This window comes from Camelus bactrianus, chromosome 5, assembly GCF_048773025.1.
Source record: "Camelus bactrianus isolate YW-2024 breed Bactrian camel chromosome 5, ASM4877302v1, whole genome shotgun sequence".
NCBI classification, from domain to species: Eukaryota; Metazoa; Chordata; class Mammalia; order Artiodactyla; family Camelidae; genus Camelus; species Camelus bactrianus.
Genome location: NC_133543.1, coordinates 14,637,034 through 14,654,778, shown reverse-complemented (window position 1 = coordinate 14,654,778; position 17,745 = coordinate 14,637,034). Strand labels below are relative to the sequence as shown.

General features: G+C 45.7%; 1 protein-coding gene across 2 annotated transcripts in view; it reads left to right on the top strand.

Moving 5' to 3' along the window:
- Positions 1–17,745, top strand: part of CNTNAP5 (contactin associated protein family member 5) — a 733,870-nt gene that overhangs the window by 411,500 nt on the left and 304,625 nt on the right. For both annotated transcript variants that reach the window (XM_045516101.2, XM_045516108.2), the window contains exons 9-10: positions 680–829; positions 3,771–3,942. In XM_045516101.2, coding sequence (XP_045372057.2) covers positions 680–829; positions 3,771–3,942 — 322 coding nt within the window. The remainder of the gene's footprint in view (positions 1–679; positions 830–3,770; positions 3,943–17,745) is intronic.

The following is a 17,745-nucleotide window of genomic DNA, read 5'->3' as shown; positions in this document are numbered from 1 at the left end:
ATTTTTTTTGCTAAAAAAGAAATAGAAGCCACGTGGAGACAAATGGGAGAACACTAAAATTGCTGACAACCTCACCACTCAGAGATTAAAAACCCTTGGAAACAAAGATCTTGCAATAACCTGTAATGGGAAAGAATCTGAAAAATAATAACTATGTATGTATAACTGAACCGCTTTGCTGTACACCAGAAACCAACAAAACCTTGTAAATCAACTAGACTTCAATAAAATAAAACTCTACAAAAAAGTACATTTTTAAAAGATGTATCAAAATTTAAAGCAATAATACAATTTAGCAGAATATTAAAGAAACCACTGGGAACATTTTGAATTTTCTTTTAGCTTTTTACTCTGCATGCATCTATCAACCAATCAATTAATGTTTTATATACCTTTGTTTGTAGTGTGCAGACCAATTTGCGTTTTGCCCTTTGGTTTTTAAACCAAACACGCCTGAAGTTGTTCAGCCACTTTTTAGAAAGAAAATAATAGAATTAAGTGGTAAGAAGGAAAAGAGAGGTGACTGCTGGGAAGTGGCTGGGGGGCTGGTTTAAGCACAGAGAAGGGAGGGGCCCGTCTGATGATGCACATGGACCACGCAGGCAAGGAGGCAGCCCACTCCCCCCACACCTGCCCGAATCAGTCACCCCTACGCTTGTCCTTCCTGGTTCTGTTGCAGGCAGCAACCTGAATGATGGCCTGTGGCACTCAGTTAGCATCATTGCCAGGAGGAACCGCATCACTCTCACTCTGGATAACGATGCCACCTCACCGGCTCAGGACACCACCCGGATGCAGATTTATTCTGGAAACCACTACTACTTTGGAGGTAAACTTCTCCAGCTTTTGAGGTTGACAATAAGGGAGGGAGGGAGGGAGGATGCGTGGATAATGATTTCACTGGGACGATTCTTTCTTTGTCAAATAGACTCTCCTCCCAGCGCACACACACCACACACACCACACACACCGCACACACACACACACAGACCTACCCTCACAGCCCCAAAATAATGAGAAGCAAACTTTCTCACAGCTGCACAAATATAAATTATCTAGGTCAGTGCTGAGGGAAAAAAATAACTCTAGCTATAAGAGCCGGTGTTACATAACACGCCCAAAGGAGATTTCTGTAGCCGTGCCAAACTCTGCGATCACATTCCAAAGAGGAAACTCAGCTGAAAACTTGGAGAATGGGTGCCAACAGTCAGCAGTACCTGCGAGAGAAAAAAAAAAAAAATCCAGGTAGGAAGACCCAACCAGCATCCTCCACTTTCTCGGTCGTAGCTCTGCAGGTTTGCTTTCTTAATCCCCTGTGCTGGCGTTCCCCACGTCCCTGGAGGCCGTGCCCGTGCAGTGGGGCAGCTAAGACTGGGGAGGACCCAGAAGGCCCATGAACTTGTCAGTCCACAGAGAGCAGGCAGTACAGATCCTACCCCTACAAAGACCCAAGGGCAAGCTGGTACGGATGGAAATATAGGATTAGGGCGTTTGCTTCATTTTTTACAATTGTGTGTCTATTTTTATTTAGTTTTTTAAAGGCTGTTTTTCACTAAAAATATTAATATCTGATGACTTAGTTGTTTGCATTATAGAAGCAATCTCTAAAGGGTAATTACTCTCAGTAGCTGTCTGACCTTGAACAAGACACTCAAGGTCCCTGAAGGTCCTTATCAGGGATGTGGGGAAACAAAGCAAAGTTGCTGGGAGAGGTCAGTGTGATCAGGGTTTCAATGTATAGTGTGGTGCTTTCTATCTGAGAATGCACAGACTGGCTTCAACTGTTGTAAATATGGAGCATCAGCTGGGCCCGTTCCACCGTGACCCATCCTTTTTCCATTAGGAAACAGAAGAGAGGTGTCCTGTAAAATTACAAAGTGCAGTCTCTTAAATAGAATTTGCAAATCACTTCTCTCCTACCCACACCATGCAGTTAAGCTTTGAAATACAAAAGGGACTTTGCACCAATGCGGGAGGAAAGCCACGTGGAGCTATACCTTTGTGGTTTGATTTTATGGCCTCAGGATGAGCCTCTGTCCTTCACTTCAAATCTTCTCAGTGGGTGCCTGGATATCCAGTTCCTTGCCAAAGGGAACACTTCCATTCTCTGTAAATGTTTTCTGTGTCTTACATCATTTAAGTCACACAGTAACTTTACGAGGTGGGGGCCATCGGTCCTATCTTACAGATAGTAAGACTGGTGTTTGCAGAGATGAAATAATTGGTGTGAGTAGTAGAACCAGGATTCGCCCCCCAAATCTGTGTCCTCCATGTTGGCAAAAGGGATATAACCACTGTAGAAGAAAGGTCCTGGAGACCCCAAAATATAGAGCTCGCAGACTGCTTAATTTAGCATCACACGCAATGTTTCATCCGCAGAGAGAGAGAAGCAATCTTCTGTTTATTTCTGGGGAAAATGACGTTGAATTAATAATGTTACTTAATCATCTGAAGTGCCTCAAAGCCAGAGTGGCTCCCCTGCCCCCGTTTGAAGAAGGGTTTTTGGAGGTGGGTTTTCAGGGGCTCCAGGCAGAGGAGGGAAGATTTATCTGTGGCTTGAAGAGTGTTTAAACCAATGCCCCACACGTAGACTGTAAACTTAAGGAAGGTGAAAAATGAGTTTGAGTAATAATAGTCAACTTACATAAATTTCCTCTCCAGCCTCAATTAGAAGATGCAGCATCTCTTCATTTTATAGTGTTACTGTGAGCTGTTAGCCAGCTGCTGGGCTCCATCCCGGCACTCACTGTCTATTAGAGATGGTGGAAATAATTTCCAGTTATTTACGGGTTATTGCCATGTTTTCAAGCTTGCATTCCCATATGCTCTGAACCTATTAAAACCACCAGGATGGAGTTTATAAAGATCACAAGCACCTAGACACGCCTTGCTCTCCACCTGCCTTAATGAGAGGTAGGTGTGCCCTGGTTGCAAGGGATGCTAAATCGGCCTAATGTATATTTTTAAAAGAACACCCTTTAAAAGGGTATGGTGTTAACCTTTCATGTATGTGATTACAGCCCTGTAACTCTGTACGTTTAAACCCTGAGTTCCTCTGTCATCTGGATTTGCTTTGCCATTGCTTCAAAATTCCAGTTATGTTCCTAGGTGTCCCTTTCTCGGGAACGAAGCCTGTTCATGCTGACAATTAACCAGACAATCACTCCGCCACCATTCTTACTCAAAGCATAATTTTCTTTGAAAGTGTAATTCAGAATCAAGTTGTGCATTCAGAAATGTGTTTCCAGGGGGAGGGGATAGCTCAAAGAGCTAGAGCGCGTGCTTAGCATGCGTGAGGTCCTAGGTTCAATCCCCGGTGCCTCCTCTAAAAATAAATAAGTAAACCTAATTACTGCCTCCCCCACCAAAAAAAAAATCGCTTAAAAAGAATTTTAAAAAGGTATTTCCAGACAGAACGGAAATTCCCAAGTTATAACATGTTGCCTCCTTGGAACGAGTGAAGTACACCACGCAGAAAATTGGCAAATTGCTTACAAATAGGGAAAAAGAAATAAGTTGGAGACAAATGGAATATTCTTGATATTTCCTTGAATACATTGTGTTTTCTGTTCTATAGAGTGATGGAGTATGCCCCACTGTGTACCGGTGTTGTCCCCTCTCTGAGAAGGCTAGGATTTACAAAATGTGTGCACTGCTGTGAATGCAAAAAACACCCAAATAATTAGACCTCAAGGTCTTCCATCAGTAGGTCGCTGAAGCAATGACTGATCATTTCAGGATTCTTCTTCGTGTTTTTCTCTGTCCCGCAGGGTGCCCTGACAATCTCACCGATTCCCAATGTTTAAACCCCATTAAGGCTTTCCAAGGCTGCATGAGGCTCATCTTTATCGATAACCAACCCAAGGACCTCATTCCAGTTCAGCAAGGTTCCCTGGGGAATTTTAGTGATTTACACATTGATCTGTGTAGCATCAAAGACAGGTAATTATTGTCTCTTCTCCTCTGTTCTCCCTGCCCCCCACCCCCATTCTCACTGTTTTCAATATGAGTTTCTTTAACCAGAATTCGAATCCACTGACATCAGCCACAGGAGACATAATTGAGTCGCCTAATGGAAAAATCTCTCTAAAAGGATTTCAGGCCCAGAGAAAAATGGTTTAAATTAGTTGAGTCTCTCTTCATGTTGACTCGCGGTAAATGGGATATGCAAATTAAATCAAAATACAAATTTGTGGAAGGATTAAACTTTTATGTGTAAACAACATTTGATTACTTTGAAGTTAAGAGGAAGGCAGCAAGAGGGGAGGAGTTAGTTCTCTCCGCTTCATTCCTTACTGCAGTGAGGGGCTTCCTTAATGGATGGATGGATGGATGCCGGGCCCCCTGGGAGGGACTCCTTTAACAGAGGTTTTGGCTGAGCTCATAGCACACGGTGACCCCGGGGGGATCATCTTTGCTGTCACCACCCCTAAGTCACTGTGTCTCTGGGTGGGGGAGACCAGGCCCTGGACAGCCAGCCAACACTTTCATTCTGCATCCTACAAATCTAGCCCGAGGTCACTTTCTCTATTCGCTTCTCCTGGGCGCTGGCTCCTCTTAATATTTGCAATTTCTAGATTCAAAGCAATTTAAAGAGGATGGATTCTGAATTTTCAGCAAGGTTTATCTCGTCCCCTGTGTTTGTTCTCTAGCACCTGACTTCTTTCACTCTTCAAATTCCACTTACCTTGGTCAAAACACCATGTGTTGAGTGGGTGAAGACAACGTGTTAAGTGCTTGTCTGTGTGTTGGTGATGTCAAGTCTCTGCTCCTGTTTCGTCAGGGAACAAATTAGCCATCACCATCACATGCTGCAAATGACCAGGAAGTGCACCCCTGTTTGTGGGACCTGTGACAGCTGCAACTTAGTGTGGCCTTGGGGACGTGAAGTCAGGAAGGTTTTCAGGAAGTGATGTTGAGCTGAATCTTAAAGGACAGGCAGACTTGGCTGAGGAGTGGGGGTGTCGGTGGAGAAACAGGTGGCTGGGTGTGGATGGGATATAGCTTGCATTTCATCAACTCAAGAAACTTCCTTTTCATTTAAAAATCTCTAATATTGGGGTTCATTTTACCATGGATGGTGTAGAATAGTTTAATTGGCCGTATTTCTTTTTCTTAGGAGCCTATAAAATAATGGCATGTGTTACTATGAGCGGTGTCTTCGATTCAGTAAAATGTACCTCAGTGGGGATGGTAGGGTCATGGTGGTTGAGCGCATGATGAGAGTATGGCTAGGCAGGTGGGTTGGTACCAATTATGAGGACTTCCGTCTGCTGCAGAATTTAGCACCACGCTCTAGGAGGCATCAGGAAGGAAGGTAGTCAGGTTTGTGTAGGGAAACGAGTGCTCAGGAAAAGTGACAAGCACGGATTTGGCAAAGAAACCAGCCTGGAGGTAGAGAGGTGACTGCCCCAGTCCAGGAGGGCCATGATGAGAAGTGACAGGTGCTTCTGAGCATCCCAGGAATCACCTGTGCAGACCACCATCTCTCCTGTGTGGAATGCTGGGTACCATTTGGTGGAACATTATATCCATGTTTCTCTATTAATACCACCACACCTGGGATCTTCAGCAAATCACACAGACTTCCAGACTCTTCTGCTCCATTTCTGTTTCTGTTTGACCAGCTGGAAAAGTGGGTAATAAACTGTACGCTTCATTAGAATGTGCTAGTTTAGAGACCTCGGAATAAAAGATACTGCATGGAATGGCTGTCATCCTCTAGGCTTTATTAATGACGTGGGGGAAGCATCTGACTTCACCAGCCTGGACGGCCTTTTGCAAAGTGTACATCAATTCAGGGAACATGTATCAATAGGGATCTCTTATGCGAACTTAATTTCTAATCGAGGAAGTGCTCATTATTTCTGATTACTTGGAAGCCACTGCCATCGACACTGCATCATTACTTTTGTGTAATTGTAGTCTGTATAATTGCATTACATACAACTGTGTTTTGGTTAATTATATAATCGGGGATTGTGTTTAGTTTAGTGGGGAAATGGGACATTTTTCTTGATTTACCAGACAGTGTCTCTAACATAAGGAAACTGGTAAAAAAAAAAAAAAAAAAAAAAAGCTGTGCTTAATTATTTCTTGAACTTATATGTAACATTTGGTGGAGAGGGAGGCAGGGGTTAGAAAAGCAGGTGGCTTCTGAGTTTTGTATGTTATTTTGAATGTGTTCATCAATGCGAATGTGATTTAAGGGCATGTGCAAAGTTTTGCCTTCAAGGAGCTGACCATTTGGAGTGGGGATGGGGTGCGGTGGGCCACGGTGGGGTAGGAACAGTCTGACTGTGATTTCATCTACATTTGCTCCTGTCTGGAAAGTTCAGATTCTGATCTGGCCTGACTGCCTCTCCTCCCCTAGACCGCACCCTCCTCTTGGGTTATAGAGAGCCAGGCATCATTCCCTGACCATCCCACCACGCCCTCTCCTCCCTCAGAGGGAGTGGACCTGTCTGCGCAGAGGAAACCAGTCCTTTCAGGATATTGCATTTTTTTTTAAACTTTTTTGGTGTGGAAGAAAGTAATTAGGTTCATTTATGTATTTATTTTTAGAGGAGGTACTGGGGATTGAACTCAGGACCTTGTGCATGCTAAGCATGCGCTCTACCGCTTGAGCTACACCCTCCCCTCCAGTCCTTTCAGTGTCCTTTCTTTGCTGGCCCCAATGGGCCTCTTCCGCTGTGGGAAGACCTCATTGAAAACTGAGGTGGTATTCACAGAAGAGGCACACAGCTGTCAAAAATCTCGAGTTCCCTCCAGGGGCGTCCTTCAAGCAGGTTCCCTTTGAGATGACACAAGTTCACTCATCAACCTGGAGACAAGTCTTGTGTCACAGCTGGGAGGGTTCCTTCTCAGGGACTAAAGGATTTAAACTAACAGTATGCATCTCAAGGATGAGCAAATTGCTGAATCTTCTGGCCTCAGGAAGGAAAGGAGGTGGAATAGCTGGGCTGGTCCACAGCTCTGGCAGCAGAGACAGTTCTGGCTTTAGGAGGCTTTGTCAAGGGACCTGCCCAGTGACTGACGATCCAAGGACAGGCTGGGAGAAGGAGGTAGTGCGCTCTTGTGGGAGTCACAGCTGGGACCCAACAGACCCCAGGCACTTTCAGTAGTCTTTCGAAACCTCTAGTATATGATGTGCAGCCGTGATCCCTCCTTTGCCGGCTCATCTCCAGTCCCTTGTTCTCAAGCCCAAAGCACTGTTCTTCATGAGCTGCAACCCCTTAGGCTTGAAATATGGGAGACATGATGTTCTAAACTACCATGGAGCAAAATCACACCTAGGTTATTCAACCTCAGAGACAGACATTGAGTGAATGACCGAGGCAGTCTTACGCACATACTTGAGTAGAAGAAGATGTGGAGAGAGAGGGCTGTCGAAGGCATGGGAGAATGAGATGATTCATAGCCCTGTTTTTGGAAGAGGGGATAAACTAAGATCAAGGGATTATGTCCACTTTTCCATGGTCACAGGGTTGAAGTTGCTGTCCAGGGTTAGACACTGCCAGGGTTCTCTCCCTTGTGTTGCAGGAAATGGAGGGAGCGAGAGATGGTCACATCCCAGGTCTTGGGTGAGGTCCTGGGACAGGCCTCCAAGTGAGGGTCCTTGGGTTCTCACAGAAAAGAGTTCCAAGAACGAGCCATGGTAGTGTACAAGTAGGTTTATTTAGAGAGATACACACTCCACAGGCAGAATGCATCCATCTCAGAAGACAAGAGCAGCCCCAGGGGTGTGGGGGTGGTTGGGGTTTATGGGCGGGGCAATTTCATATGGTAACAAGTGAGAGGATTATTCCAACCATTTGGGGGAAGGGGTTGGGATTTCCAGGAACTGGGCCACGATCCACTTTTTGGCCTTTTATGGTCAGCCTCAGAACTGTCATGGTGCCTGTGGGTGTGTCATTTAGCAGCTGATATATATTACAGGGAGCGTGTAATTAGTCTTAAGGTCCACTGGAAGTCAAACCCTGCACCATCTTGGGCCTAGCTGGTTTTATCCGGTTTTCGTCCTAGCCTTGAGGGCTGTATCATTCTGTTAGCAGTGTGCCAGGCCCCCTTCCCTCCTGTCTCCCTTCCACTATCTACTCGAAAGGATCTGAGCTGGATATGTCAGTCATTGTGTATCTGTGGCTCTAAATGTGTAACCACATCTTCTGCCCAACAATAAAGGAGTGTCTCAGGATGTGTCATATATTAAATTCTTTGTAAACCTTAAGTGCCTAATGAGATTCCATTTAAAGGGGAGGCATTCAAAATGGTACGTGATGTCAGGCTAGGTCTGAGTGAAGTAAGGATGTCCTGGTCCTTGTGGTCCAGGTCAAGAAGTGTCTCATCCAAGGACTTTTGCTGAAGAATCTCACCTGTAGGTTTTGGGAGCCATATGCAGTCTTGCAGGGATCCAAGTCCAGGGCAGAAGAAAGACATCATCAAATGCTGTCTAAGAGTTCAAGTAGGAGACAGGATCCAAGGTGTGAAGCCAAATTTAGAGGAGCAAACAGCGATGCTGATGGGTCACTTAAGGGGAGGTAGAAGTCACCACTGGAGAAATTCAGGGAGCCCAGTGCAGGTGGCAGCGGGTTTGAGAGATGTTAGAACATGATTCATTCCCAATCTTCTGTTTATCAGCTTGAGTATTATTTAACCTTTCTGTCTGTGTTTTCTCTTTTGCAAAACCATGATAATAAAACCTATCTTTTCATTGAGAGTTGAATGACAGACTGTAAGGAGTCAGGTGCTCAGCTGCACGCCCAGTAAACAGTAGATGCTCAGTAAGTGTTTGCCATGTGCGTTTCTAGAGCCAAAGGTTTGCGACTCTCTAGGTTCCTTGGGGAGGGGAGGGTCCCAGATTTCCCTCTGATGATTCCGCAGCTGCTGCCACGACTCAGTGACCCCTGCTAGTTTCTGGTGTGGATCCCCATAAATGTCCCTCACTTGTACCCTCAAATCAGTCTGCTCGATGACTTTCCTTGGGCTTCGATTCCCTCTGGGGCACCAACCACCACCTATTACGAACATGCTTACCAGTTTGGGTGCCAAGGTTGTGGTCTTTGGATTCTCCTAAAGCACTGATTCTCTAGGCCTGGATGTGGTAAAGGAACCATGTGATGTTCCTGGGGCACAGAATTTAAGGTGGTCCTTACTTCCAGGTTCATTCATGTGCAGACCTTGAATTTACATGAATCTAGGAATGAATGTCCCTTTACATTTTGCAGGCAAACCCCAGTATGTTTGCCTCAAAAGTCACCAGGAAGGCTGGTCAAAACCCAAATCAGCTAGAATTTTTGATTTTACCGTGGTGGGCCGGATCATTTGCATGTCTCACAAATCCCAGGGTGCTGCTGGGTGCTGCTGGGACCGGACTTTGAGAACCACTGCCCTAAAACTTCTAGCCCTGGAGGCAGTGGGATTGAAGGGTTCTGGACCAAAGTGGCACAGGTGTCGGGGAGGAATGGCCCCCAGGCAGCTGTCCTCCTGATCAGGATTCTCAGAGGGTCTCTAAAAAGTTCCAGCAACTCTGTCTCAGTGTCTCTCTCCAAAGGGCTGTTGAAGTCAGCCCAAGGGGATACTGTTGGGGGCAGCTGAATTCCACCTCCCTCCAGTTTCCTTGGTCTTTCTCACTTACCTCTTCTCTTTCTTCCCCGTACAAACGATGCCTCTGTGAATGGAAACGAAAACAGTCAGAAGCGCTCAGAGGTGCCTGAGCGAAGGGCTATGTTGGTTGGAAGGGAGTGTGGGTCTTAGAGTCGCTGGGGCTGCCAAAAAAACTAACTTTTCTTTTTTTTTTGGTCACTTTGAGGACGGTCATTTTACCTGCTGGTCCTTCAGAAAGTCAGAGCTTAGTTTGCCCTTCTAGGTAAGGCTCGCACCTTGTGGGTGGTGTTGGTACCATTATCGTTAGAGTGACTCCACTCGCCAAAAAATGTGGCCACAAACCTTCACAAAGATTGAGAGAGATGGATTTCCCTTGGCCTCCTGGGGCCTGGCAAAGCTTTGCCTGGTTGCGTGTCCCGCTTCCTGCATCCCTTCCTCATAGAGGGAGGGCAGCGGGGAAGGTCCTTGGAGCTCTTTTAGCTCCGAGAGCTTTGTGCAGTGTGCGCAGCAAAGACAGGTACAGAAGTGGGCCTTCTCCCCCTGGGGTCTTTGTTGTTGCATCCTATTAACACTTCCTAAATTAAGCAGATTTGCTTGTTCCAATGAGTGAATCACATGTGGGAAACTGCTCTACATTTCTTGGGGCAAAAATCAGTTATGAAATACAGCTTCTCACTCCATAAGTGACTTCCCTTTTCCCCCAACACACATTCTTTTAAGAAAAGTATCTGCTAAACTCTCTGGTCAAGTTCCTTACCTTCTTGCTGCAGAGTTGGGAGTGTTGTAAACACGGAGCGTGGGGAGGCATAATGTGGGAGGACCTCCCACCAACAGACTTGGGCTAAAAACCCACCCTGTTGTGTGGGAGTTTGTTCAAAACAGTAGGCGATATAAAAAGATGGCATTGCAGGGTAATGCCTATGTTTTAGTTTCTCTCTAAAAATGAAAGCTTTTCCAGTGGGTGTCAGAAAAGCCACGGGAAGGGCACAGCCCACACAATCTGAGTTTCCAACTCTGAAGTGTGAAATGTTACAATATGGCATTCTCCCTTCACTCGTGGGAGGGGCCGGAATCGGAACAAGAGCACTTCTGCTGTTTTTATTTACCATTTCTGGTCTCTTTCATAGCAGAAAGGGAAAGTTCTGTTTTATATAACAGTTACTGTGCAAACATTCTATAAATATGATTGAATTTCATTATCTTCGGAGTTCTGCAGGATCTCCTCCAAAGTTCTTGTCCAAGAGTGGATGCTAGACCCACAATGAGAGCATCACCTGGCAACGTGTTACGACTGTGTATTCCCAGGTCCCAGCTTGTGCTTTCTGGGCCAGTGCAATCTGAGTTTTCACGAGTCCTCCCGGTGATTCTGAGGCACAGTCAGATTTAAGAGTCTTTAAGAAATAGACCTCCAGTGCTTGTGGAGATCCAGTAAGCTGCCCAAGATCATATTCTTAAGTAGTTGGTGGAGCCAGGAATTAAATCGAGAAATGCTGAATCCTCAGTCTATTACCAAGTCCAAATTCATTTTACTCACCTCATGATAGGCCAATAAATTGGGAGACCAGGTGTTGGGGCAAGGAACAACAACTTTATTTCAAAAGCAAGCAGATGGAGAAGATGGGGGACTCATGTCCTGGAGAACCACCTTCCCCAAGACAAATTCAGGCTCCTTTTACACTAAAAAGGGGAGGGGGTGTGGTTGGTTGTTGTAAACTTCTTGATGTCTGAATCCTTTGTTCTTGGCAGCTGTCCACATGTGTCACATTATGATGTCCCTGTAAACCTCCAACAAAACAAACGTTACTCTCTGTTCTGCAACTTTTTATCTGTATGTGAATGCAAAAGTGTTACACCCTTAAAAGTCAGAGCCTTGAAAATGGGCTGTCCTGTCTATTTCAGGCTCTAGGCAACATTGTTTGACAAAAGGTGTAGAACCAGCAAGACTGAGCACAGGAGACAGAGCACAGGGTTAGAGCTACAGGAACAGATCCAATATGGAGTCAGATTGGTTCTTCCCTAGCACAAATCCAGATAGATAGGAAGGGTCTAGTGCCTACAGGCCAGAGAAAGAGAAAAGATGGGCTTTGGGAACCAGAGCTGGTCAGTCAAGGGAGTGTCGCTGAGGAAATGAGATTTCAAGAGGGACTGGAAGTGTGGGCTGGGTTTAGGGCGGTGGAGCAGGGGTGTTCCAGGCAGAAGGGTGCACTTAAGGCTGGGACTGTGAGTGAATGAGGTGCTGGACGTCTGTCCCCCTGGATGGGAAAGGCTACTTTGGCACTGGTGCGTGCAAGAGAACTTAAGGTCAAAGCCATCAGGGACGTGGCAGCACACAAAACAGTTGAAAATCTGAGTAGCAGATCACATTAACAGTTAATTCTTAAATAATGCCTACTGTATGCCAGGACACCTTGTAAATGTGTGTGTGCATGTGTGTGTATGTGTTTGTGTGTGTGTGTGTGGTGTATGTATGACAGTCACACTGTGAAGTCGGTAAGATTATTAACTCCATTCTACAGAATGAGATTGAGGCACAGTGGCACTCAGTAACTTGTCCAAAGTCACACAGCAAATATGTGGCAGAGCCTGGCTACCAACCAAGGAGTCTGGTTGAAGAGATGAGGCCTGTCCTCGCCTTGTGCCACGCCTACCTTCGCAGCGAGGCGGCATCTACATTCTTCAGCAAGCTTGCAAAGTTGAAAACGATGTGTTTTCGTCTCTTGTTTACATCACAAGGCGGGTTACATTAGCCCAGGAAGAGGAGGGAGATTGGCTGCGATGGGTGGACCACCGCGAGGGCCTGGTTTATCAGCCACACAGCTCCTTGCCACAGGCTTGAGACAAACACGCTGGGAAAGAGGGCTCCACCCTTCTCTTCTTTCTTTCTTTGGGCTGTTGGAGGAATAGAGGGGCTGACACGGAGGGACTGTTTTGAGGAGTTAGATTTTGAGATTTTGAGATTTTGGTAAGGCCCCTGCACCCGGAGCCACACAGGAAAAGTACCGATTTATTTGTCTGCTTCGTAAACTGGGCTTCTCCCCACCTCACACCTCCCACCTCCCACCTCACCCCTCTCTGAATGTCAGCGGGGAGGAGGGGCTTTGGAGGAATACGAAGCTTGGATTCGATTTGAATAGGTGACCCTGAAGGAGTGCACCTGTGTTCTGTTACCGAACTCCTGTCTCTCATCACTTGTTCTCACAAGAAAAGAGGATCCTTGTCTTGATGAAACGGAATGTCCCCACCTGTGCCTGAGGAAAGAGGCTGGGGTGCCTTTGATGCGTGGACAACCGTGCTGACAAAGAACAGGGCAGTGCTTCATGCTGTCCCGTCAGAAGATGGTCAGAATCTTTCCCTGCCAACGGGTGATCTGAAATATCAAGGCTGAAATGCAAAGCCAGAGCGAGGACCTGGGAGGATTCCCATGGGTGCTTTGGAAGATGCGGGCTTCATCCTGCGAGTCTATCTCTGAGGCTGAGGGGAGACGTGTGCTCAGAGAGCAGTAAGACAGTGTCTCTCAGAACCAGTCGGTGTTGGGAGCATCACTCCCAAGAAACACTGCCCACAAATTTCAGATTCAGATGATGCGAAAGCTAAGGAGGACATTCGGTCTGGATCGGAATGTGAAAAAAAAAGGTGATTTTTAGGTTCTCCAATTACTTCTGTGAGGCGGTGCTGAAATCACTTCTAAATTAATACAAAGAAGAAAGAGATTCTTCCTTACTGCTCCCTTCCCACAATCATGACCTTAATAAGCTTCATCCAACACCCAGATAAAGACCTTCTTCCATCCATTTTCCCCATTCTCCAAAGTGCGCCCTTCCACACGGCTAATGTCACATCCAGGCCTTCCTCGTCCACACTGATGTCCACTCACTGGGCTCCTGGGGAGAAGCCTTTAACACTGTTTTTCTCTAGTCCCAAAGCATCCATCGGTGGCTCATTGTAAGTACCATTTATAGACACAGTTGGAAGTGGAAAAGGAGCTTCACATGTTTTCAGTTGGGGAAAAAAGCAGGTCTGACCTGTGATGGAATGTCCTCACCCATGTCTGCAGTGAAACCTAAATTTAAAATTAGCCCTATGTTATTTTTATCTTGAATTAAGATAGCTCGTAGGAAGTTCATAGAGCAAGAATCTGGCCTCCTGGATTTCCCCGGGACACAGACTTCTGAGTGCTGAACTAGAGCCTCCTGCTACTTTTCCAACGCGCGGGCAGAGTGATAATACACCATTCACTGTACCTCTCCCAGTGCCCCAAGGGAACGTTGCCCTCTCTGCTTGGCAGGTGAGGAAACCGACTTGAACATATATTTAATAATTTACCTTCAAACAAAATCAGATTCAGGATTTCAAGGTGGTGAACCCCCTTCTGTTTACATTTTAGCCACCTTTTTTCCCTATACACATTTTTTTTTAAATTGAAGTACAGGCAGTTACAATGTGTCAATTTCTGGTGCACAGCACAATGTCCCAGTCATGCATACACATACATGTATTTGTTTTCACATTCTTTTTCATTATTGGTTAGTACATATTATTAATTACAGTTCCCTGGGCTATACAGTATACACTTGGTTTTTTTAATCTATTTTATGTATTGTAGTTAATATTTGCAAATCTCGAACTCCCAATTTATCACTTCCCACCTCTTTTCCCCTGGTAACCTTGAGTTTGTTTTCTATGTCTGTGAGTCTCTTTCTGTTTTGTAGTTTAGTTCATAGCGTCTTTTTCTTTTTTTTTTTTTTTTAAGATTCCATATATGAGTGATATCATATGGTATTTTTATTCCTCTTTCTGTTAGCCTCATTTTGGTCTTAACCACCTCATTTCTTTGTTCCCTCAGTTGTCAGATGGGGACAGTGTGTCCATTCCATCACTGTAGGTTGTTATACAAGAGTGAGGTGATGTTTTTCCTGCCTCTCTCTTGAAGTTAGGCAAGGATTGACCAAGAGCAAGAAGATGAAAGTTCTTAAATTTAAAAGAGAGAGAGACAGGAATGAATGGGGCTTTGTGTATCATGGGAAGGCAGACTTGCAGAAAGCCTGTATCTAGGCAGAAAAGGATGACACCTTTCTGAATAATTTACCTACATACACAACCTATATTTTTGTTGGGCAAGTGATTAATGTTTTCACTTGGTTCAAGTTACAGATTTGAAATCTTCCCTGTAGGTTTTGCTTCATCTTAAAAAGATTGCTTCAACAAGATTTACTGGGCCAGCTGCAGGGCCTGCCTCTCTCAACACTGGGATAGTCTGTGGACCAAACGAGAGAGGTCTCAACACTTGGAAAACACCAAAGGAAACAAACAGACCCAAAGTTGATAGTTACACAAGAGAACTTTAATGCGTCAAACCTTATAGGCTGAGCTCTTGAGATGCCTCAAGAATACCATTAATTTTATTATGACAAGATGTTACCCACACCTTATACCTGCTCACTACATGCTGAAAAACATAGTTTTCGTCGTCATATTTAGGCAGGGAGCTATCCCAAACCTCTGGCTGGCGATTCTGATCTCAGCATCCGGCCTGTGTGTGTTGTCTGCCTAAATCGCTGTTTGCTGGGAAGAGATTCGGAGGTTGAGAAGTGCAAAATTCTGGTGTCTTTAATGGGAAGGGACTTTCTAACTGGGGTTTTAGTTTATGTATTAAAATTGTGTTTATTTATTTATTCATTTACTTATTTTTAATTGAAGTACAGTCAGTTACAGTTTGTCAATTTCTGGTGCACAGCACAGTGTCCCAGTCATACCTGTGCATACATATATTTGTTTTCATATTTTTTCATTAGAGGTTATTACAAGATATTGAACATAGTTCCCTGTGCTCTAGAGTAGAAACTTTTTTAAAATCTATATTTATATATAGTGGCTAATATCTGGAAATCTCAAACTCCCAGATTTATCCCTTCCCACCCCTTTTCCCCAGTAACCATAAGATTGCCTAATTGGGGTTTTAGCTGAACACAAATTCCCTACATTTTATCAAAACATGTGGATATGCTAGGAGTTCCTCTGTCTGCTGTTAATAACATCCCTTGACTGCCCCCACCCCGCACACAGACCTGACTGCCCCGGCTAAAGGCTGACCTGCTAACTCATCCCTAGTATCGTACCAAGTACACCGACACTTAGCACAATCAGGAAAAAAGGCCACGTCTGCCCCCCTAGATAAACACCGGTGTATAGGAGGGGATGAGATTTCAGCAGGCAATTCTGGAAAGCCTGAGAATCTGAAAGTGACAGGGGGAATGTGCATTTCAAAGGCCATTCCAGTTACCTCGCTTACTCACATTAATGTGCAGCTCTGGAGTTTACGTGCCGAGTCGCACACACTGGCGGGGGCGGAGAACATGGGGTCAGCAGGGACCTGGGCAAATAGTGAGGAGAGTAATACAAATTACTGTTGTTTTCCGTGATATGAAATAATCCTTCAATGTCCCAGACGTCTGAGAGGTAGAGGCAAGCCAAGCACTGATGAAGAGCAAGGCAAATCCTCGTAGTTCTAGAAGCTGGTTATCCCACGGTGGACATCCGTCTAGTCCATGCACTGTCCAGTCGGATGGGGACCCGTACAAAGGGGCCCCCCTAAATGACTGCATTACAATTTCTGTTTACGACTGCTTCATTCTCCACATCACGGTGAAATCGTAACACAACTTCTCTTGGTAGAATTCTCTAAAGTGTAGAGCCACATTTTAGATAGGGTGATTAAATTGCTGATCCCTTAGTACAATTTGCCACAGAACTCTCTCCCACTTCCCAACACACATGTATTGTTCCAGCTCTAGTTACTGAGAAATTCAGATTCTGTGCATGCATTTCGCGTGCCCTCCAGTGTATGATGGGACTGGAGGCACTAAACACAAGGGTCCAAATCTCCCAGCCTGTCTTTTGAGATGTCCCATTGTTACCAAAACGCACGACCAGCTGCTCAACATTCAAAAGCCAATAGAGGCAAGCGTTGGCGAAAGGAGAGGTTGCTTTATTCCAAAGGCCAGCAACTGCGGTGGGTGGGGGGAGGGTAGACTCCTGTTCAAAGGCCAGCTGCCCCCGTACGCCCCCATTGATAATCATTGAGCAAGAGCTTTTAAAGGGGAGTCTCGGGGGGCACAGGCGGAGGGAGGGGGCTCATGCAGAACAGCACAGTCATCCTGAAGTTAGCAGGGGTCCAATCAGTGTCATCTTGACTATTTCAAGTACACTTCATCTTTAGTTCCAGGGTCGGTTTGTTCCCATTTCCTGGAGGCCAGTGCTGGGAACTGTGGCAGCTTCTGTCACAGCTGCAGTCTGGTCACCACGTGGCTAACTTCCTCCACCTGGTGGGGGTCTCAGTCTCTACAGGACAGCTCAAAGGACATGGCTCAGGGTACGATCTGGAGCCCCTGGGAGGAGCTAAACGTCCTTGACTTACTTAATGATTAAACTACATTATTTTCTTTTGCATGACTGTTTCCCTTTCTTTCTGTATTTTCTTATTTTTCTGGACTAAATTTTTCCTACAGACAAGAGGCAGGCAGAGGACACGGGAGGCGTGGGTCTGTCCTGGGAAGGTCTGTCCGGCCCCGTTTCACCATGACCTCACCTCTCCCTTCCTATGCGTCTTTATTGGCTATGACATTAATTCATCCTTCCCACTGTATGCATTTGCTGAGCATCTGCTATGCTCCAGAGTATACACGTACGTGACCTCTGCCTCCACGGAAGAAGGTCACGGACAAGAGAGCTCCACACGAAGGCACGGGGGTTTACATGGGGGACCATGGCACCGAGGAGCATGACATTACATGCGAGATGCCTTTTGACAGACAAGCAGAAAGGAAACCAGCAGTGGGAAGGGGGCATTCCCAGAGTGGACCTCGGCAGCCAGGCTCGCTCCAGCCTCTAGGTGCTTATCTGCTGTTTTTCTTGTCTGGCGTGCAGCTCCCTTCTCAGCGCTTTGTGTTAAAATTCTGCCCGTCTTCAAAAGGCTAGTTCACATCTTACCTCCTCTTTGAAGTCTCCCTGGCGGCTCCTGAGTTCACAACGACCCTCCCCTATGTTCAGGTCCCCAGCATTTTTCCTATTTTATTGAGCCCCCGTGCATGACTGTTCCCTGCTAGATGTCTGTATTCTGCCTTCTCAGAGGCCGTTCTTGAAGGT